Here is a 22,532-nt window from a genome sequence, read left to right on the forward strand (position 1 = left end):
TTTTTAGAGACGGGCAGAATCTCAGACCTTACACTGTACTAACCACAAATGCAATATGCAAGAGAAAATACTAGACGGGCACCTGGCTGGCTCAGTCGGTAGAGCATACAACTCCCGATCTCGGGGTTGTGAGTTTAAGCTTAAAAATAAAATCTTAAGGAAAAAAAAAAATTAGATGTAGGAAAAATAAAGGCAGCATGAAGGTGTTTTCAGATAAATACAAGGTAATGATATTTATATCCAACAGACTCTACTACAAGAAATTTGTACTATAGAAATTATTCCAGCTGAAGGGAAGTGATTCTGGATAAAAACAAATATAGAAAGGAGTGAAGAAGATGGGAGTGGATAGATAAGGATTACCGACTAAGTCCTTTTGAGGGCTTTAAAACATGCAAACATGTGGCCATGAGAGCTTTCTAGGTGTGTGTGTGTGGGGAGTATTTAATGAACTTACACAGGAGTTTTTGCATTGATTTAAGGTGGACTGTAATTCAGTAGGGAAGCATAATTTCTAGAGTAACCACTAAAATAGTAATACAAATATTTAACTAAAAAGTGAACAATGTTTTTATTAATCCAAAGCAAGACAAGTTAGGAAAACTAAAGGAATAAGGAAGAGATGAGACACACAGAAAATAGATGGCAAGATGGTATACTTAAACCCAACTCTATCAGTAATTAACTTAAAGATAAGGGGATCAAATACTGACCGAAAGATCATGATTATCAGCCTGGGTGAAAATAAACTCTCACGTATGTGCTCGTTAGCAGAGGCATACTTTAAATGTAAAAACAGAGAAAAGGATAGAAAAAGACACACCCTGTCAACACTGGCCAAGATAATGAGGGAGTGGATGAAGCCATGAATGACATGGTTTCAAAATATATAAATGAAAAGGAGACCTGGATAAATGCACAATCATAGCTGAAGATTTTAACACACCTCTCAGAGAAGAGCAGGGATACTAAAGATTTAACCAAAATACTTAACCAATTTGGCCTCCTTTGCATATGGCAAACATTACGCCCAACAAAAGCCAACTAGAATTCTTCTCAGCTCTACGTGGCACACTTACCAACAGAGACAAATCTGTGGGGCATAAATGAAGTCACAACATATTCCAAAGAACCGAATCACTGAACTTATGTTCTCTGACCGTGGTGAGATTAAACCACAACTCAGTAACAGATAAATCCAAATTCTCAACACACTTCTAAGTGGTCTGTGGGCAAAGGAAAAAACACAATGGAAATGAGAAAATACTTTGAGCGAAAATGAGGTTAAAATTCAGTGATCTGAGTGCCCATCTCAAGAGCTAGGAGAAGAACTGCATATTAAACCCAAAGGAAAGGACAGAATATAAGAGCAGAAATCAATGAGAGAGAAAACAGAAAAATCAACAAAGCCAAGAGTTCTTTCAAATGGCAACACCACCAACAAACCAGTAACAAGACTCATGAGGAAAAGACAGGGGACAAATTGCTGATAAGCAGGAATGAAAAGGGGGACATCACTATGGATCTCTAAGAGGACCACTATGAACACTTTAAGCTAATAAATCTGACAGATGAAACGGATAAAATCCTTGAAAAATACAACTTAACCAAAACAGATACAAGAAGAAAGAGAAAACCTGAGTAGCTCTGTAGCCATTAAGTAAACAATCTGTAATTAAGAGTATTTTCACAAAATTATAGGCCCAGATGACTTCACTGGTGAATTCTTCCAAACATCTGAGAAAGATATACCAATCTTACATACACTCAGCAAATAGAAGGAATGTTCCCCAACTTATTTTTATGACACCAAAACCTGAGAAAAACAAGAAAATGACAAATCTCTCTCATGAACACAGATGCAAACATCCTAAACAAAATATAAACAAATTGAATTAGATATAAAAAGGATAATAAGTCATAGACAAGTAGAATTTACAAGTAGAATTTTAATTAGAGATACAGATTGACTATTAAAAAAAAAGCACTAGGGTGCTGGGTGGCTCAGTCGGTTAAGCGTCTGCCTTCGGCTCAGGTCATTATCCTCGGGTCCTGCAATCTAGCCCCATGTTGGGCTCTCTGCTCAGTGGGGAGTCTGCTTCTCCCTCTGCCCCTCCCCCTGCTTGTGCTGTCAAATAAATAAAATCTTTAAGAAAAAAAAAAAACCACTAATGTAATTCACTAGAATAACAGAAAAAACATGATCATCTCAATAGAAGCAGAAAAAGTATGTAACAAAATTTAATGTCCACTCATGAAAACACACTCAGCAAACTAGGAATAGAAGGCATTTCCTCAATCTGATAAAGATATATGTCCGAAACCCTACACCTAACATTCTACCTGGTGACAAATACTGAATGCTGTCTGTGCCTGCTCAGGTTTACATCAAGGCAAGGGCACTCACTCTTACCACTGCAATTCCACATTGTACCGGAGGGTCTACCTAGTGCAGTAAGCTAATAAAAGGAATAAAGAACAGAAAAATTAGAAGAAATTGTCCTTATTTGCAGATGACGTGATTATACATGTAAAAAATCCTAGGTGATCTTGAAGTTGAAAATTTGTAAATCATTTTGACAATCTCAAGTACAAAGTTCAATATATGAAAAATCGACCATATGCTATATATATTTGCAACAACTGGAGAAATGAATTTAAAAACCTGTTTCCCCAGGGGCGCCTGGGTGGCTCAGTTGGTTAAGCAACTGCCTTTGGCTCAGGTCATGATCCTGGAGTCCCGGGATCAAGTCCCACATCGGGCTCCCTGCTCAGCAGGGAGTCTGCTTCTCCCTCTGACCCTCCCCCCTCTCATGCTCTCTCTCTCTATCTCATTCTCTCAAATAAATAAATTAAAAAAAACAAACAAAACCTGTTTCCCCAAAAGATAAGGTGACTAAAAAGATGTTAAGTCCTAACCCCTAGAACCTGTGAATGTGACCTTAACTTGGAAATATGGTCTTTGCAGATTCATATGAGATAATGTTGTGCTGGATGAGGGTGGGCCCTAAACCCAATATGACTGGCGTCCTCTTTTAAGAGACATGGGGTGCCGGCTGGCTCAGTTGGTGGAGCAGGCAGCTCTTGATCTTGGGGTTGTGAGTTTGAGCCCCACGTTGGGGTGTAATTACTTAAAAATAAAATCTTAAAAAAAACAGAGACACAGACACAGGGAAGAGGCCATGTGAAGACAGGAAGAGAGACTGGAGGGACACCTCTATAAGCCAAGGACTGCTACGAGGAGCCAGGAGGGAGGCATGGAACAGATGGTTCTTCACCTCTAGAAGGAACCAATCTTGTGGATACCCGTGTTTTGGGGCATATATCCTCCCAGGGATTTTGCGTTATATCCTCCAGGACTGTGAGAGAATAAATTTCTGTTGTGAGAAGCCACCCAGTTTATGGTACTTTGTTATGAGAGCTCCAGGAAACTAAAGCATAACCCTGTTTACGATGTCAAAAAACCTAAAATGCTTAGAAAACATTTATCAGAAGCATGCAGAATCTCTACAATAAAAGCTACAAAATAACTGCTGAAATTCAAGAACATGTAAATGAAGAGAAATCACATCTGCAAACTGGGAACTCTGTAGTCTCAAGCTGTCACTTCGTCCCAAATTGATCTACAGGCTCAACACAGCCTCATCCATATCCCAGCAAGCTTGTGACAAGCTCATTTTATGTATTTTTTTGTGCCCCACTTCCGCAGGACTCCAGTTGCATGTATGTTGAACTGCTTGATACCGTCCCACAGGTTACCATTTTCCATTCTCTCTTCTCTCAGTGCTTCTTTCTGGTAGTTTCTGTTCTGATGCCATCAAGTTCGTGGTGTTTCCTCAGAGGTTTCGGATCTGCTGTTAATTCTATCCAGGGTATTTTTCCATTTCGGATGATGTATTTTTTCTTTAGAACTTCACTTAGGTCTTTTTTGGATCTTTCATTTCGTCCTTCATCTTGTTCATGATTTCTCTTACATCTTGAGCATATTTTTAAGACTTACATTAGCCATTTTAAGGTCCCTGTCTGCAAATTCACCAACTGTCATTTTGGGGTCTATTGTTTGTTTAGTATTTCTCCTGATTACGGTTTATATTTTCCTTCCTCTTGGCATGGCCTGGTAATTTCTGCTTGGATTCCAACATTGTGAATTTTGTTTAGTGTGGGATATTTTTGTATTCTTTTAAAGAACGTTGGACTTTGTCCTAGCAGGCAGTTAAGATACTTAGGATCAGTGTGATCCTCCTGAGGCTTGCTTTTTAGATTTTACTCTAGGGCTAATTTAACCCCCCTGCTAAGGTCACAGCTTTCTGAGGACTCTACGCTGGTGTCTGCAGCGTGTATTAGAAGGTTCTCCACTGTGGCTGGTGCAAACACTACTCCAGCCGTTCTGCTTTCTGGTGATTTTCCCTTGGGTTCCTGGAAGTTCATGCCACACCTGCAACATCAGTAGATTGTAGGGGACTCTGCAGACCCCCAGAGCCCCCTATGTGCAGCCCCTCCTGTCTGGAACCCTGCCCCACAAATTCGAGCCACCTTGACCTCTCCAAATGCCAATCTCTGCTTGCTCTACTCAGCAGGCCTGCTGGGCTCTGGGCTCTGCAGCCCCCAGCCCGTGCTGGGCCTGGAAACTGCCTCCACGCTGGAAGCTGGGGCGCCAAGAGGCTTACCTGGTTTCCTCCCCTTCGCTCAGAAAACACTGCCATGTGCTGTGTCTCTTCCAACAGCCAAAAGCATTGTTTAAACACCTTCCCCGGTTTTACAGTTGTGTGTGGCAGGGGGACAGTCTCCGTGGCAGTTCATCCTTCACGGGGGCCACCGGCGCACGTTTCGGACTCTTCCTCTTAACCTACCTCGTCCTCCCCACGGAAGAGCATCTGGAGGGCTCCCGGGTACGGCAGGCTCCCGGTGGCACATGGTTGGTTTCAAGCGTGAGTTCTTAACAGTTCGGAACCGCATGGGAGGTCTTCGTGCGCCTCGCCTCCCACCCCTCGGTGCTTATGCTTACGTTTTAATAGTGGGTCCAGGACAGACGATTTCGCCTGTCGCTGTGAAGACGAAGAACCAGGACTCAAGTTACTTCAATTCTAGTCATTCTGTGGGTGACCGAGAGCTCTTATTGGTGTTTCAAACAGGAACAGTGGGACATGTAAGTTTCTTCTCCTTTAATATTAATGAAATTAAGAAACGTTCATCCTTTCTGGTACCGTAATACTCCTTTTGATAATATTTTGGTTTAATAGCATGAGTATGTAGACAAAGTTCAATAAAAGGACCTTTTTACTGTTTCTTTTCTAGCCATGGTTATTTTATTTCATCTCATGATTGCCGTTACCGTGTAAAGGAGGTGATACTCCAGCGTGGTCTATGTGAGGCTCCCCCAGGGGTCGGCGCCCAGGTCTAGGCCCCGTGAAGACAGGAGCACTGGAGCTGGATGTCCCGCAGAAGCACCCTGGGCCTTGGTTTCCCCACCTGTAAATGCAGTGTCTGGGCATGAGGACACACGGTAGCAAGTCTCCAGGCCTGGGCCTGCCTCCGTGGGCATGGGAGGGGCTGCACTAGGGAGGCCCTGCAGCCTTGACCTTCCACCTCCCCCACCCCTGGACTCTGGCCTCGGCCTCCCAGGCCCCAGATGCATCTTCAGAGAACTGGGAATGGTAAAGTGACGCCCCCCTCTTGGGGAAAGAGTCAAAGGAACAGCAGGGGCGGAAGGGGGCAGGTGGGGCCACCTCAGGAGTGGGCACCCAGGGGTTCCCCTCACCACTCCTGGCCCTGACAAGGTCCTGCTCATGTCACAGGTGGGACCCTGCGGTTCCTCAGCACCCAGTGTGGCGCCCCAGGACAGACGGAACCGGAGGCTCAGAGGTGGAAGTGCCCCCGACACGACCTCAGGACTGCCCCCGGGGAGAAGAGGACGGGGCAGGGGCCTAGGCAGGCAGCTTCCCCGGAGAGCAGGCTCCCCGCCCCCCGGACCCTTCCCAGCATTTGCTGCACTGACCCAGTTGAGGCTCCCCTTTGCCCTCACCGGGCGGGGTGGAGGCCCAGGCCTGGGCTTGGGAGTCCTGGAGGCACATCAGGGCCTTTCGAGGACACGGCTCCTGCTGCGGTCACTGCCCAGCCCGTTCCTCGCTTTGCAGGGTCATCCCACGAGCAAAGCGGTACGCTTGTTCTTCCCACCTAGTTAGAAAAAAAGCAAAACAAGCCAGCCAGCCTCTTGCCCCATCTCCTATTCCCAGGACCTGCCGTTCCCACCCTTGTTTTCCTGCAAACCAGCTCCCACTGGGCTGTGGTCAAGGTCACCTCAGTGTAAGAGCCCTGGGCCATTCCTTGGACCACACCTTGGCCAGAGCAGCCCGCCATGGCCAGTCTCTCCCCACCTGTGTCCTCCAGGCTGCCCTCCTCCTCCCACCCTGGACACTGGTTCTAGGGCCTGGACCCCCGACCTGTCCACACTTGCTCCAGGGTGGCCTTCTGTCCACGAACAGCAATTCCCAACGCCAGACATCTCACCTGGGGGGGTCTGATGGGCACCTCAGACTTGACCCCTGCTCCAGGGCGGGCAGCCCCCTCCTGCCCGGGGCTCAGACCAAAGCCCGGGAGTCCCTCTTGCCTCCTCTCACTTCTACCTGCATCCCGTCCGTCCAGAAGTGCTGTGGACGGAACCGGCAGAATGTTTCCAGAGGCCGTTTCCTCTCGCCCTGTCTCCACACGGAAGCGGGGACGCGCCGCACCCCCACGGCTGCACACAGGCAGGTTTCCCGAGAGGCGGGAGCAGTGCGGCTCCGCAGTGCTCTGGGAAGTGGGTGGGAGCAGGGCGGCAGCCAGGAGGCGGCTCCACCGGGGACTCCCGCAAACGGCCTGCAGAGGCCGCAGACGGAAGGAACCCAGGCAGCATTCCCACTCTCATCCTAAATACTCCCGTGTTGCGCCTCGTTTACACCCAACTGAACAGCCGGGACTCTTCATGGTCTCGTTAGAGATCACCGCCCCCCCCCCCCCCCCCCCCCCCCCCGGACAGGCACCTGCCCATAGGGCTCTGTGTAGTCCCAGCCTGCTGACCCTCCGGCCCACATGGCTCTGCGTCCCCTGCCCCGTAGGTCAGAAGGCGGGGACCCCTGCTCCGCCTCCACCCCGCCGCTGCTGCTTGGTGTTACCACTGCTCTCTCCCCAAACCCTCTGAGCGTCGGGCCGGGCTCTGTCCTGGGCCTGGCCCTGCCTGGCACGCGGAAGGCCCCGGATACACTGCTGCGTGGAGGATGTGGGGGTGCCAGGACCCCTCAACTGCTGCCAGGGGTGACCTGGGAGATGCTCCAAGGCTGGTGGCCCAGGTTCCCCTCGGGGGGCACTGCCCCCCACTCGCCCCGTGCCCTGCCCCCGGCACCACACCGCCCCCAGCAGAAAGCAACCAGACGAGGTCTTCTGCTGTACTAATGTATTCCATCTTTCAAAAAGAAAGACATGATTTTAATATTACTTAACAATATGTTAAAAAAGTAGCCAGGCAGGCCTCCGTGTTAATACAGTCGTACACTCTCTAACAGACTTGATGGTGTGAGTACTGGGTGGGGTTCTGTTTTTGAACTTTCTCATTCTGCAAGGGGTCTTACACAAGCCGGCTACAAGTCAGGGGTTCGGACACAAACAGCGCAACGTGTACACTCTGAGACAGGAGGTTGTGCAGGAGAACGGAAGAGCGCCTGCCCGCCTGGCCCGCCTCGGTGGGGTGCAGGGCACACGAGAGCTGCGTGACGGCAGTGCCCCGGCGGGGACAGACGACAGGACAGGGCGAGATGCAGAGGCAACGGCCACGTGGATGATGAAACGCGTCTCTGGCCACGACCCAGGCTCCGGGCCGCGCGGCGGCGAACCGGCGGGAGCTACTGTTCCAATCCGACAGCACAGCGCTGGCCTCAGCGCCTCACTCACAGACACACGCACACGAGCTACCGGCGCGGGCCGAGCAGCGAGTCCTCGGTCTGGGGGTCTCAGGTGCGGCGGCCCACCCGGCCCAGCCCTGGGCAAGCACAGCAGCTCCGGGGCCTGGCCCACCTCCCGCGCGTCCCTCTCCAGGCGGTCCTCATTCAGTGGGCAGCAAAAGTGGCTTTTTTCAAGCTAAAATTGGACCAGTTGATGGACAGTCTTTGTCGGGTCTGTCTAGCGGAATCCAGACAGAATCTGTGAAGACAAAGAGCCAAACAGTCAGCGAAGGAACAGCCCACATGCGAGCTGGTGTCGGCAAAGCCTGGTGTCCTCCGGGGGGGTGGGGGGGCCCCCTCAGTGTGCCAGGCCCGGCGACAAGGTCCCCTCCACACCTGGCCACCCTTCAGAGCGGGGAAAGGCCCTCGGGAGGACAGGGACCCCCTTCTTCAGGACACTGGCCAGCACCCTCAATGTCCTCTGGTGTCCTGTGTCCTTCTTAGCTGCCCAAAGCAAGTTTCTGATGAGCCCATCTGAGAACGTGCCAATGGCCACCACCCACCCTTCTCCACGTGTTAAGCCGTGGAGATCCCCTCTGCCCTCATTTATCCACGGACGCACGCCTGAGTGTGATATGGAACGGGACCTGGCACGGTGAGACTCGGCCACGGTGCTGCCCGCCGCCCCCAGGTCTGCAAGGCAGGCCTCCAGCCCTGGAGCCCAGCTCTGCTTCACCCCTGCACGCCCCACAGTGTTTGAAAAACACCACCTTCTGCTACCTGCTTCCCAGGCAATAGTGGGTGATTCTGTATTAAATGAGGAACACTTCCTTTCAACCGCCTATACTTCGCATATTTCTGAAGTTCTCACCTGTCCAGCTCTCATGTGAGCAGCAACTTGAATTAAGCCTGAAAATGGTTACTGCTGTCACCCAGCCAGAAGCTGAAATATGTTCGTTTACATGGCCGTTCAATCGCCCACAATTTCTTGTGCTGCCTGCCGGGCGGTCTGTGTCCGTCCCCGCCCTGCTCCCAAGAATCCAGCCTCTCCTTCCCTGGCCACAGTTGGTCAAACCCCGAGTCCTAGTGGCGTCACCTTTTCAAGCTTCGGGAACTCCCACCTCTGCCTCCCCCGCCCCCCCTTGCTCTGGCGGTAGCTCCCAGGGGTCCCCAGCAGGCCACACCCCCCCGCGTCTCTCCACTCGCCGTGGCTGGAACGCCCACAGGTGGCTCCGAGCCGACGGAAGCAAGGCTCCCAGCGGCTCCCCCAGCACAGGGCCCAGGCCCCCAGCCGCCGGCTCTGCCTCCTTCCCAAACCCCTGGCTCCCCTGCACCCGACGCTTCAACACCCCCTGCCCATCAGGCCTCCGTGTGGTCCTCTGTGGACCGTGTCACACACGCTGTGGACGTGCACCCAGGGGACTGGGACCAAGCCTGGGTCGCCACAGCCCCCCAGCCCAGGTCCGAAAGCCCGACCCCGCCGACCCCGCCGACCCCGCGGCACCTCGCTGCCCGGGAGGCAGCCCGCACCCTGGCGACTGTGACCATCGCCCCACGATCTCGCAGCCCCTCGCCCGTGTTTGCGTGTGAGGATTTCTGAACCTACAGGAACAGAATTGTCCTGTATTTTTTTCTTACTGCTCGCATTCAACACTATGTTGTGCGATTCCTCCACAAGGCCGCGGGGTGCTCGTTTCCAAGGCTCCAAGAGCTCACCCCGCGGAACGGACAGACAAGCGGACGTCGCTGCTCACGCGCGTCGGAGCGCGGGGCTCCGTGCAACGGCCGGCTTCGACTTGACCCAATTCCGCCAAACTTCCCCATGGTCGCTGGAGCCACTCTGTGTCCCCCCCGGAGGGTGGGGGAGCCGCTGCCCCTGTGCGCCCAGCTCCCCATCAGGCGGGAGGCCTCTCCACAGGCCCATGGTCACAGTTTTCTGGGACAGCACATCTGTCCACGCTGTTTGTCTTTTCCTGCTCTGTCATGTTTATCCGTTCCGATACCAACCCTTCGTGAGGTGCTGCGCACACGGTCTCCTCACTTTCTTTAAAGAATTGTTGATTTTAATGTCATTTATCAATCTTTTATTTTACGGTTGGTGTTTTTAAGAATCTTTCCCTACTCTGAGGTCAAAAAGATACTCACCTGTATTCCAAATCAAAAGGTTTGCTTTTGACATTTAGAATCTTAACTCATCTAGAGCTGACCTTTGGGTAGGATATGGGGGGCAGATCCAATTTAAAAGTTTTTCTTACATAAACTTCCATAGCTCCGTTTATGAACACACCTTCATTTCCACTGTCGATCTGTCTTTTGTCATAAACCAAAGCTCAGCGTTTGTATAGTCTGTTTCTGGGCTCCGGATTCTGCACGAATATCACAATGTTTTCATGATCGTCTTTGTAATGGGCAAGAAAAGCCGTCCGTTCTTCCTATTCTTCTAGGAGGATCAGATTAATCCTTTAGCATATGGTTTGATTTCTGTGTGAACGTCACACACATACAGGAGAGTAAAGAGACGTGTGCTCGGAAGGAAACTGATAAGGCAAACACTGGGGAGCACAAGCATCAAGCTGTGGGACAGTGCCTCCCGGCAGCCCCCACCCACCTCAGAAGTAATCACCATTCCGGCTTTTTATGATAATTTCCTTGCTTTTATTTATAGTCTTAACACCTATGTGCTGTATAGTATCCCTGAACGATAGACTTAATTTTTAAAATATACTTTACTGAGGTACCTTTTATGTACAATAAACTACAGTTATTCTATAGCTCACAGTGCTGACAAATACATCGGGAAACTATCCCATCAATCAAGACACAGAACACTTCCAGGAAGTGTCCTTTTGCTGTCATCTCCTTGCTGCCCCGGCCCCAGGCAAACAGGGATCTGCTGTCACTAGGGATGAACTTGTATTTTCTGCCATCTCGTGTACAGGGAACTTTGCACTTTGTTACCTCTTGTCTGGCTTCTTGCCCTAAGCACCCTGCTTCTGAGCTCTGGCTCTGGTGTTTCATCAGGAGTATGCTTTTCACTGCTGAGTGGTGTCCACTGGACGGAGAGAGCACAGTTTATCTGCTCATCTGCTGTGGATACGGGGCTGTCCCCAGTTTTTGGCTATTACAAGTGAAACTTCTAGAAACATTCATGTAGGAATCTTTGTGTGGATACATGCTCTTATTTCTCTTGGGCAGACAGCCAGGAGTGGAGCTGCTGGACTGAAAGGTGTACATTAAAAAATGTACTAATGGAAAGAGCCCAGATGTCCATCAACAGATGAATGGATAAAGAAGACGTGGTGTGTATATACACAATGGAATACTACTCAGCCATCAGAAAGAATGAAATCTTGCCATTTACATCGATGTGATGGAACTAGAGGGTATTATGCTGAGCAAAATAAGTCAGTCAGGGAAAGACAACTACCATATGATCTCACATGTGGAATTTAAGAAAGGAAACAGGATCACAGGGGAAGGGAAGGAAAAATAAGATGAAATCAGAGAGGGAGACAAACCATAAGAGATGCTGAACTCTAGAAAACAAACCGAGGGTTGCTGGAGGGCAGGTGGCTGGGGGATGGGGTAACTGGGGGATGGGCATGAAGGAGGGCACGTGATGTGATGAGCACTGGGTGTTTTATAACTGATGAATCACTGAACTCTACCTCTGAAACTAATGATACATTTTATGTTAATAATTTTTTTTTTAAAGATTTTATTTATTTATTTGACAGAGAGAGAGATATCGAGAGCAGGAACACAAGCAGGGGGAATGGGAGAGGGAGAAGCAGACTTCCTGCCGAGCAGGGAGCCCGATGTGGGACTCGATCCCAGGACCCTGGGATCATGACCTGAGCTGAAGGCAGACGCTTAACGACTGAGCCACCCAGGCGCCCCAATAACTGATTTTAAATAAAGTAATTCTTAAAAATGTACTTTGGTTATGTCTAAACTGAGCTTTATATAAACAGTGTATCATGTATATTCTCGTGTTCTGCCTTTTGTCTACTATTCAGTTTGTAAGATCCACATTGCAGACTGCTCTAGTTCGTTCCTTTCCTCGGTTGTATAGCATTCCACATGTGACTGTATCGTCACGTATCTACCCTACACTAATGTGTTTTAAGAACACTCAATTTTACAAAATCCTTCTTGGGTTTTAAAATCTACAGATAAATTTTGGGAAGTGAGATAGCTTTATGATACTCACTTTTCCTATCAATGAATACAGGATCTATTCCAGGTCTTCAATATTCTTCACTCATGCTTCATCCTCTTCTACGCATAGGCTGTGGGCAGCTTCTGTTAGATTTATTCATGGAGACTGCATAGATTCTGGTGCTGTTACAAATACTGTCTTTATTTAAACTACATTTTTAAATTACGGATGGTATAGAGAAACATAACTTCTGTACACTGATCCTACAGCCAGTCCCTTCACTAAAAATTCTTTTTCTTGCTAAATTCTTTTGTAATTCCCTTTGTAGTCAATTAGATCATCTGTAAGTAAAATGGAACTTTATCTCCTGCTTTCCACTCCTTAAGCCTTTAATTTCTTTTCTCTTATAATGCTGCCTAGGAACCACGACTTTAGGCTGAACAGAAGAAGTGGAAACAGAGAGCATCTTTGTTTTGCACATGCTTCCACGCTTCCCGTTTGAGAAACTGTTTCATGTAGATTTCTTTTCTCTGTCTCTTTTGGTAAACCTCCTTTTCAGGTTAAGGATATTTCCTTCTACTATTAGTTTACCATTTTTTTTTTTAATTAATTGAATGCTAACATTTTTATCAAATGTTTTTTCTAAACCTATGGAAATGATCATATGGCTCTTCTTTAATTATCAATTTAGCAAATAGCATTTGTGGATTTCCTAATAGTAAATACTCCTTGCATTCATTCCTAGGGTACACCAGTTTGGTCATATACTGCTTTTAAAAATACTGTTGGATTTGGAATGTGAAATTTTTTTGCACCCAATTAATATTCATGACTGAAACAGATCTGTGATTTTTCATGTTTTCTGTAATCACTTCTAGCAGATTTTGGTATCAAAATCTTCCTTCTCTCATAAAATAAAGTGGGGTGTCTTGTGCTGTCTCCTCCTGTCAATCCTCTGGTAGAAATCAGTAGAAGGCTGGATAATCTCTTAAGTTTTGGGAGAATTCTCAGCACAAATGTCAGAATGTAGTGTCGGGCGCCTGGGTGGCTCAGTTGGTTGGGCGACTGCCTTCGGCTCAGGTCATGATCCTGGAGTCCCGGGATCGAGTCCCGCATCGGGCTCCCTGCTCGGCAGGGAGTCTGCTTCTCCCTCTCCCGCTCCCCCCTCTTGTGCTCTTTCTCTCTCTCACTCTCTCTAATAAATAAATAAAATCTTAAAAAAAAAAAAAAAAGAATGTAGTGTCTCCTTGGGATTATTCGCAACCACTACTCTGATTTCTTTGATGGTTACTGGATCCTTCAGGCTATTTTGTCATTGGGTTGATTTTGAGTTTTTTTTTTTTTAAAGATTTTATTTATTTATTCATGAGAGACAGAGAGAGAGAGGCAGAGGGAGAAGCAGACCCCCCGCTGAGCAGGGAGCCCGACGTGGGACTCGATCCCAGGACCCCGGGATCATGACCTGAGCCAAAGGCAGACGCTTAACGACTGAGCCACCCAGGCGCCCGATTTTGATTTGTTTTAAAATTAATTGTGAAGTTGTTCCCAGTGTTCTCTTATGGTTGAATCACTGCAGTACCTGTAGCTCTGTCTTCCTTTTCACTTATATAGTCACAAAACTTTAAACCCTTTTCATTATGGAAGATGTCAAACCCACACAAAAGCAGAGTGTGGTAACATGGGTGCAGCCATGGTCCAACTTTGATCATTATCAACACTCTGGTTCTTTTCCATCTAATTACTGTATTGTTTTGTGTCTTTTTCCCCCTATTTTATCCTGATCAGTCTCTCAAAGGTTTATTTATTTATTTAATATTTTCAAAGAGTCAAAGTTTGGCTTTGTTGATCTCTGTATTTTTCTGTTTCACGATTTCTTTTATACATTATCTCCTTAAACTTCCTTTGGGTTTATTTGTTCTTTCCCTAGTTTCTCAAACAAAATCCTTAACTCATTAATTTTCAGGTTTTTAAAAACTCACTCGGCAGTCTTAAGACTTCACTGAAAGAGCGCTTGAGAACGAACTGTGTCCCCATCCCACAAGTTTTCATATGCAGTGTTTTCCTTCTCTTTTAGTTCCACATATTTTTAAATGTCTACTGTGGTTTCTTGTTGAACCCATGAGTGAAACATACATACTTTCAGATTTCCAAATACTTAGGGACTTAAAAATTTACTTCTTGTAAATTGCCGATTTAAACGTGGTGTGGTCAGAGAACACAATTATACATATTTCTTCTCTGAAACTTCTGAGCCTTGCTTTCTGTGGCCCAGTCCTTGCTTCGCTTCCATGAGCATCCCCTGTGGGCCCAAGAACACAGACACCCTGTTCCCTGGACGCACTTTCATCTGTATTCATCTTCCACATCCCTGTGGATGCATGCACTGCTCAAGCAAGCGGCCACACAGACATAGTTGGAGATGTCCTACACAGAGGGTAGATCTGATCCTCTATGCAGCTCAAACTATTTCCTGTTTGTATTTTGAGGCTATTTCACTTAGTACCTAGTTTAAAATTTCTATGTCTTCCTCACACACTGAACCTTTTAGCACTATGTAGCAACCTTTATCTGTCCCTTATATTAATCCATATTCTGTCTGATAATAACATAATTATACACTTCCTCTTTTTTTTTTTTAAGATTTTATTTATTTATTTGAGAGAGAATGAGAGAGAGCAAGCATATGAGAGGGGGGAGGGTCAGAGGGAGAAGCAGACTCCCTGCCGAGCAGGGAGCCCGATGCAGAACTTGATCCCGGGACTCCAGGATCATGACCTGAGCCGAAGGCAGTCGCTTAACCAACTGAGCCACCCAGGCGCCCAACACTTCCTCTTTACTTCCACCTTTCTATTCACTGTGTTTTAGGTATGTTCTTATAAACAGAGTGTGTGTGTGTGCGCATGCATGTGTGTAAGCATGTGTGTGTATATATTTAAAATCGTTAACACAATCTGACAAACTTTTTTTCTATCATGGTTGCTGATAAAACTGAACTTGTGTCTCTTGTGTTTTTAAAATTTGTTTACTGTACTTTCTTTACATTTATTTTTTCATTTTGAGTTTTGACTTTTTTCCTTCTACAGATTAGCAATTTATACATCCTATTTCTATTCTTTTAATGCTTACTTGTGAAACTGTATCGCCAATTTAGCTTCAAGTCTGAATATTAAATACCTGTTAAATACCTCAACGAGAAAAGGACGTGAGGATACTCAGCTCTATTTCACACCTAGCTTACATACTATTCTGTTCAATACTGTGGTTCTTTCAGACATAATGTCAGTTAGACATTATTACTATCTTGTTACAAAGAAAATGTTTTATTTAACAACATTTATCAGGCTGTTTCTCTCTCTCCTTCCTGCAAATCACACTGTCTTTCTGAGGTGTCTTTCTCTCTTGAAGATTTTTTTTTTTTTTTTTAAACACAGATCTCTTTGGAGCAAGTTCCTATAGTTTTTCTTTACTATGGAAAAGAATAGGTTTGTGGTATACACAGTTACAGACTGACAACTTTCTCTCAACGCTGTAAATATCACCCCATGGTCTTCTGGTTTCACATTTGCTATGCTGAAGAATGGATTTTTGTTTGTTTATTCCATTCGTATATGTTGTGCTTCTGAATTTGTAGATTTGGGTTTCTCATTAGCTCTGCAAAATCCTCAGGTGCTGTATCTCTTCAAATACAGCTTTTCTGTAGCCTTCACATTCTCCTAGGGGGGCTCCAGTTAAATGTATGTCAGACTCAGTCTTTCCTCCATGTGTCTGAGCCTCTTTCCTCTTTTCTAATTTCCTTGTATGTGGGTGCATTCTGAGTACATCTTTCAGATAGTTCTTCCAGTTCACAAATTCCCTCTTCAGCAATGTCTAATCTATTTATCATGTATCTATTAACATCTTGATTTTACTCATTACATTTTTCATTTCTAGATGTTTCTTTTCCCCAGGTCTTGGGTGTTTGGGATAATCTTTGTTTATAAGGTCATGCATGATTTTAAAGTATATGAGTCCTATAGGTCTACCTTGGGAAAATCTCTCTCCAAAGTTCTGCCTTTATCCAAAAAATGCTCCCTAGAATCCAGCTTCAAGGCAAACTGTCTTAGTAACTCAAGTGATATGCTTACAGATTCTTTGTACAAACACACTTCCGTCACAGAGAATGTGTGAGGAAGACAATTCTGAGAATTGTCTGCGAATGACAATTCTATTTCTTCCTTCTGATCCTTGTCCCTTTGTTTGTTCTTACACCTTCACAAACAGAAGTTGTAACACTGGGCATCCTTATCTTCTTTTGTCTTTTTTAATCTCAAGGGACAGCTTTTATTTTATTTTATTTTAAGATTTTATTTATTTGCGAGACAGAGAATGAGAGACAGAGAACACGAGAGGGAGGAGGGTCAGAGGGAGAAGCAGACTCCCTGCTGAGCAGGGAGCCTGATGTGGGACTCGATCCCGGGACTCCAGGAACATGACCTGAGCCGAAGGCAGTTGTTTAACCAACTGAGCCACCCAGGCGCCCACAAGGGACAGCTTTTAATGTTTCACTGTAACTATGGCATTTATTGTATTTTATGGATACCCTTTATTATGTTAAGGATATGCCTATCTAGTCCTATGTATGAGTTTTTATTAGAATGGACGTCCAACTTTAGCAAATGCTTTACTCTGCCTGCTAAAATGAGATATATACACACACATGCACACATACATAAATTATATAATAAACATAACTTCCAGAATAATTTAGAATTCTATCATATTTCATTTATTTTTATCTTTCATTTTTTTTAAGGAGGCTCTGTGCTGGGCGTGGAGCCCAATGCGGGGCTTGAACTCCTGACCTCGAGATCAAGACCTTAGCTGAGATCAAGAGTCAGACGCTTAACCGACTGAGCCACCCAGATGCCCCTACAATATTTCAGATAGGAGTTAATGACTTTTTGCACTGCAATCTACCTGCTCCTTTTGTGTGTGTATGTGTGTATTATCTGAAACAAACAGGTTAAAGAAGGAACAAGAAACTTTAAAATGAAATTTGCTTGCCATAATTCACAAAGTAGATAAAATACTATTGAACACAGTACTAATGAAATCTGCTTATCGGGAAAACTGAGCGAATCTCTAAAATGTTACTTTTCTCCCCAAAAGCATGCCATATCAGTGTGTTCCAATGTCAAGCACACATGAGGATGACCAGGGACGCTTGTGACAACACAGATGTTGGGTCCCTCCCAAGAGTAATTCAGCAGGTCTGGGGAGGGGCCTGCTCCCTGATGCTGCTGGTCTGGAGCCACGGTCCTCAACCGGTCTTCACACAGAGGGGTGGGGAGAGGTGACTGGGTGTGAGGGTGAGTGAGGAGGCCCGTGTGTGTGCTAGGACTGTGGGGGGATGTGTGTGACAGGCCCCTCGGCTAGCTGACAGAACTCGTGTCCATGACAGCAGCAATGCCGGGGGGGTCAGGAGGGTCATGTCTGGCAGCCGTGAAACCATCATCATTTCAGACTCAAAGCCCTAACATTTACCTTTTGAAATACTCCACTTCCCTCTCTGTCTCATCCATATCCACGCTGTCTAGGTCGATATCTTTAGGCAGAAAAACATCATCTGTAAAATGAAAGAGAAGAGGAAAGTCAGATTACAAGAGAACAGATTACCTGGCTTTACTTAATTTTAATAACTTCACAAACTGAAAATTTTCTCTAAAATGAGACTTTACAAACAGCCAAAGGAGGGCAGAGGTCTCTCATGTGCTTGTGAACTTCCACGTTCAACCTGGAAATTACGGAACTCACAGGTTTGCTGAGCAAAGCAACTGTGGCTCCAGGTCCCACGAGAAGAGCTCCATTGGCTGGCACCCAGATTCCCCAAGTGACTGGTCTTTTTTTTTTAAAGATTTCTTTATTTATTTGTCAGAGAGGGACACAGCAAGAGAGGGAACACAAGCAGGGGGAGCGGGAGAGGGAGAAGCAGGCTCTCTGCGGAGCAGGGAGCCCAATGCGGGTCTCGATCCCAGAACCCTGGGATCACGACCTGAGCCGAAGGCAGACGCTTAACGACTGAGCCACGCAGGCGCCCCGTGACTGGTCTTTACCTGATACATTTCCGTGATGGGAGGGCCCTTGAGAAGACTCCCTGAAACCTAAGGTGCTTGCAAGCCCAGGGTCTGTCCTAAGTCCCTACAGGAGGGCAGGAAGCAGTGGGGGCATGCTAGTGAACAGAAGCCCAGAAGGCAGCCCCACGGGGAGGCGAATGCTGTCCCTTGCAAGTGCCCCTCATGGCAAGAGGACACGACTGACTGTACCGGGGACCCCGACATCAACCTCTACTGGAAGACGGCTCTCCCAGACATTCAGTTTATACGTGCAACATCCCAGAGACATCATCAAACACTTTTCAGGCTGTTCCAATAAAAAAGCAAGGCTGTATTTCACTTTGCAGTTAAATCACCTTCTTTGAAAACAGGCAGGATGGCAGGGAGAATGATGATTCAGGATTATTCCAACTCCTTGAATCTCAGCAAGTTTGAGGGGTTCGACTTCGTGCTTCTTCTCTGCCCGCCCTGTTACAACCCGTGGGATCCTGGGCACTGCCTGGGCCCTGGGCACCAGAGGCTACGTCAGCGCACAGCTGGGCTGCTAGGAGGGCTGGCGGCGCACACGCAACACCTGCCCCATCCTCAAAGGAAGGTACAGAGTCCCCACTTCCCTGCAGACTTTAGCATGGGATAATTTTTTGTCCTCTATAGAAAACAAAGACACACCTTTGTTCCTTTCACTGGGGCACTTTGACAGTGGCATAAGCCATGCTTCAGCTGTAATGGCAGCTGACGTTTTGCTGACTTAGACCACCAGGCAGAGTGCCTTCACACCTGCGAACTCACAGAAATGTCTGTGAAGAGCTTCCTGTAGGGACCTGCATGACCACAGCCCCTCCCAGCCACCCTCTGCCGGCACCCAGAGCTCCCCGCGCCCAGCTTTCCTCCTCTGCACTACCCCCGCCCCTACCATCCCCTCCTTCCATGGGGACACGGACGCCATCAAACCTCCCCCACTGCCCCAGACCGCTTTCGTGAGTTGCATGTCCCTGCAGCTGGCTCCTCTACAGGCACCTTCAGGCATCTGCCCCCCAGTATGGTCTGCTGTGAGCCTGCTCTGTTTCTGACGGGGAACCTCAGCCCCGCCTCACTCTCACGTCACGGCTTCTACGGGCCCGGCAAGTTCTCTGTGAACAGTCTGGGACCGCCCCCCCCAACAGTCTCTACCCAGTGCTGCTGCATCAGGGCTGGCCTTCACCAGCCTCCCAGCCGGGCTCCACCCTGCCCAACCCAGCCAGTGCAGACTCATCCTCACGACACGTGCAGTCACAGCTGCCCTGCGTCCATGGCCCAATCCATTCCTCCCTGGCCACCAAGACTATTCCGACTGGGCCTCCATCTACATGTCCACTTGCAGACCTCGCCTGCCTGCCGACTAGACTTGCCGAGGCCCGGTTCAAAGAAATGCTGGTGTATGAGGAAGGGCGACATGGGGCAGGAGTGTTTAGAGATGTACTGAAAGTGAAGTCTAGGAGAGCGAGTCTCTGATCAACAGTCCTTCCATTAACAGTTCTGGGAGAGGAACAATGACAAAAGCCAATAAGCAGGTATGTCTGCTGGAAAAGCTGTCCTCGAAAGCAATTTCTAATCTTCTTTTCTTCTGATCAGAATTAATAATCACTACTGAACATCTTGGTATAAGAAAAAAAAAGCGACAGAACCATAACCAGATTCAGTACCAGGAAGACATTTTTCACAACAGCAAAGCTACGTTAATCAGAGTGGAAAGTGTGACCCAGCCAGGCCAGGCTTCTGTACATCATTAAGACTGTAGGAAACATCTTGCTTTGCCAGAGCTCAGAGAATTCCATACCCCTGACCCCTACTTGAGGACATGCGCCTAAGGGTGAGCATCATCCAACCGGAAGAGGACAGGAAACACCTCACAGGAGGACCAACACCAGCATGGGATGTAGTCAGATGGAGACCTATAAACACCGTGTGTCTGACATAGCGGAAATAACGCAGCTGGGAAATGGAAGAAAAGGGACTGCAAAAGGCGGGGAGTGAAAAGGATGGAAGCAGCTCACGGACCATTGTCCAGGCAGTAAGTGGTGTCAGAGAAGCTGCCCTGAAGCCAGCTGTGGAAGGTAAGCAAGGAAACCAACGACGGACGGGCACCAACGGTAGAAGTGTGGAGGGATGCACGCAGGCAAGATCGCCGACTTGCTTAAACACCAATGATTTTCTTTTTTTTTTTAATTTAAAGATTTTTATTTATTTATTTGACAGAGAGAGACACAGCAAGAGAGGGAACACAAGCAGGGTGAGTGAGAGAAGGAGAAGCAGGCCTCCCGCTGAGCAGGGAGCCTGATGTGGGGCTTGATCCCAGGACCCTGGGATCATGACCTGAGCCGAAGGCAGACGCTTAATGACTGAGCCACCCAGGCGCCCCAACACCAATGATTTTCAAAAATAAAAGCTAAGAAAAAAAAAATCACATAGAAAAAGAAACAGCAAATATAAAATATACAGAGCAATTATAAAATGTCGTCGGAGCTGAGACAAAGCACATAGTAATATATGCAAATGGGGCTTAAATCACCTCCAGATAAGATTTTCCATTTGGCTCACAAAGCAAGATACAAGATTTGTGCTGTCTGAAATCAGAGAACGAGCTAACACTGAGGGACTCAGGGATGAGAGCAGAAGTGTCCCGCCAGGCGAATGGAGACACAAAGAGCGAAGGGGCAGCGATCACCATCTTAGACAAAGTAGAATTCAAGGCAAAAGCACAACAAAAGGACATTTTTTAGTACTAAAACCCACAATTCACTAAAAAGATATTACAGTTAGAATGTGCACCAAATACAAACACCATCTTTATAAAGCAAAATTGCAAGAGAGATAAGAAAACCTAGAAACTCATTAATAATAAATAACAGAAGACAGGGGCGCCTGGGTGGCTATGTCATTGAGTGTCTGCCTTCAGCTTGGGTCGTGATCCCGGGGTCCTGGGATTGAGCCCCGCATCGGGCTCCCTGCTCGACGGGAAGCCTGCTTCTCCCTCTCCCACTCCCCCTGCTGTGTTCCCTCTCTCGCTGTGTCTCTCTCTGTCAAATAAATAAAATCTTTAAAAATAAATAAATAAATAAATAAATAAAATAAAATAACTAACTAACAGAAGACAGGTCACGAGGACAAAAAACCAGGAAGGAAACAGAAGACCTAACCCTGACTATTATTGATCAATACATCATGAAGATATATACATTCAATTTTCACCATGATAACAGAAAAAAATACTTTTATCTCAAGTGTATACAGGGCAGTTACAAAACCTGGTCACAAGGAAAATATCAGTAAATTCCATAAAGCAGAAATATTATGAATAATATTCTCTGATCGCAATGCAGAAAACCTAGAAATTATTAACATAAAAAAGGATTTTCCAGGGGAACGTGAGTGGCTCAGTCCGTGAGGCGTCTGACCCTGGCTCAGGTTATGATCCCAGGATTCTGGGATCAAGCCCAGTATTAGGTTCCCTGCTCAACAGGTAATCTGCTTCTCCTTCTCGCTCTGCCACCCACCCCCCGTTTGTTTACTCTCTCAAATAAATAAAATCTTAAAAAAAAAAAAAAGTCTCTTCTACCTGGAAACCCAAAAGCCACCTATTAAACTACTGGGTGAAGGAGGGGATAAAAACAAAGAAATTCCTGAATTTCTTAAAACAAAATGCCAATAAACATTATCAGACTATGAAATATATTTAAAGGAATGATCAGAGGAAAATCTGAAATGCTAAATACTTCGATCAATAAAAATGGTGGAATGAAAACAAATGAGCTAAATTCCCAAATCAAGAAGTTAGAAAATAAACAACAAAGTAAAAGAAAGCACGGGAAGAAAATAAAGATAAAAGCAGAAATTGATGAGATATTAGAAAGAACAACAGTAAACCTAGCTAATAAATAGCCTGTTTTTTTAAAAAAAAAAATGTGAATAAAATAGACAAACTTTTTTTTTTTTAAGTGGGCTCCACACCCAATGTGGGGCTTGAACTCACAACCCTGAGATCAAGAGTCACATGCCCCACTCACTGATCCACTCGGGCATCCTCAAAATAAGTGACAAGCTATTAATTAGCTGAATGAAACAGAACGGGGAGAAAACACAAATACACAAAATAAGAAATGGGGGGGAGGAGGAGGAGCAAGATGGCAGAGGAGTAGGAGACCTAAATTTTGTCTGGTCCCAGGAATTCAGCTGGATAGGGATCAAACCATTCTGAACACCTACAAACTCAACAGGAGATCAAAGAAAAGAGTAGCAACAACTCTCTGAACAGAAAAGCGACCACTTTCTGGAAGGTAGGACGTGCGGAGAAGTGAATCCGAGGCGATATTCGGGAGGACAGACGGT

The 22,532-nt window shown here is 46.6% G+C and overlaps 1 protein-coding gene and 1 long non-coding RNA gene across 4 annotated transcripts in view; both read right to left on the minus strand.

Moving 5' to 3' along the window:
• Window positions 1-4,462: 4,462 nt before the first annotated feature.
• Window positions 4,463-6,978, minus strand: LOC118010778. The gene is made up of 3 exons (XR_004679323.1): window positions 5,996-6,978; window positions 5,333-5,469; window positions 4,463-5,045 (listed from the first exon to the last, which is right to left on the minus strand). It is a non-coding gene; the product is annotated as an uncharacterized LOC118010778 (long non-coding RNA).
• Window positions 6,979-7,439: 461 nt separating this feature from the next.
• Window positions 7,440-22,532, minus strand: part of LOC118010779 (E3 ubiquitin-protein ligase RNF4) — a 214,019-nt gene continuing 198,926 nt past the window's right edge. For all 3 annotated transcript variants that reach the window (XM_035005443.1, XM_035005445.1, XM_035005444.1), the window contains 2 exons: window positions 17,599-17,680; window positions 7,440-8,172 (listed from right to left, as the gene is read on the minus strand). In XM_035005443.1, the coding sequence (XP_034861334.1) occupies window positions 8,079-8,172; window positions 17,599-17,680 (176 nt within the window). In that variant the 3' untranslated portion in view covers window positions 7,440-8,078. The remainder of the gene's footprint in view (window positions 8,173-17,598; window positions 17,681-22,532) is intronic.

This window comes from Mirounga leonina, unplaced genomic scaffold (assembly GCF_011800145.1).
Source record: "Mirounga leonina isolate KUSES-001 unplaced genomic scaffold, KU_Mleo_1.0 Mir_129, whole genome shotgun sequence".
In the NCBI taxonomy this organism is placed as follows: Eukaryota; Metazoa; Chordata; class Mammalia; order Carnivora; family Phocidae; genus Mirounga; species Mirounga leonina.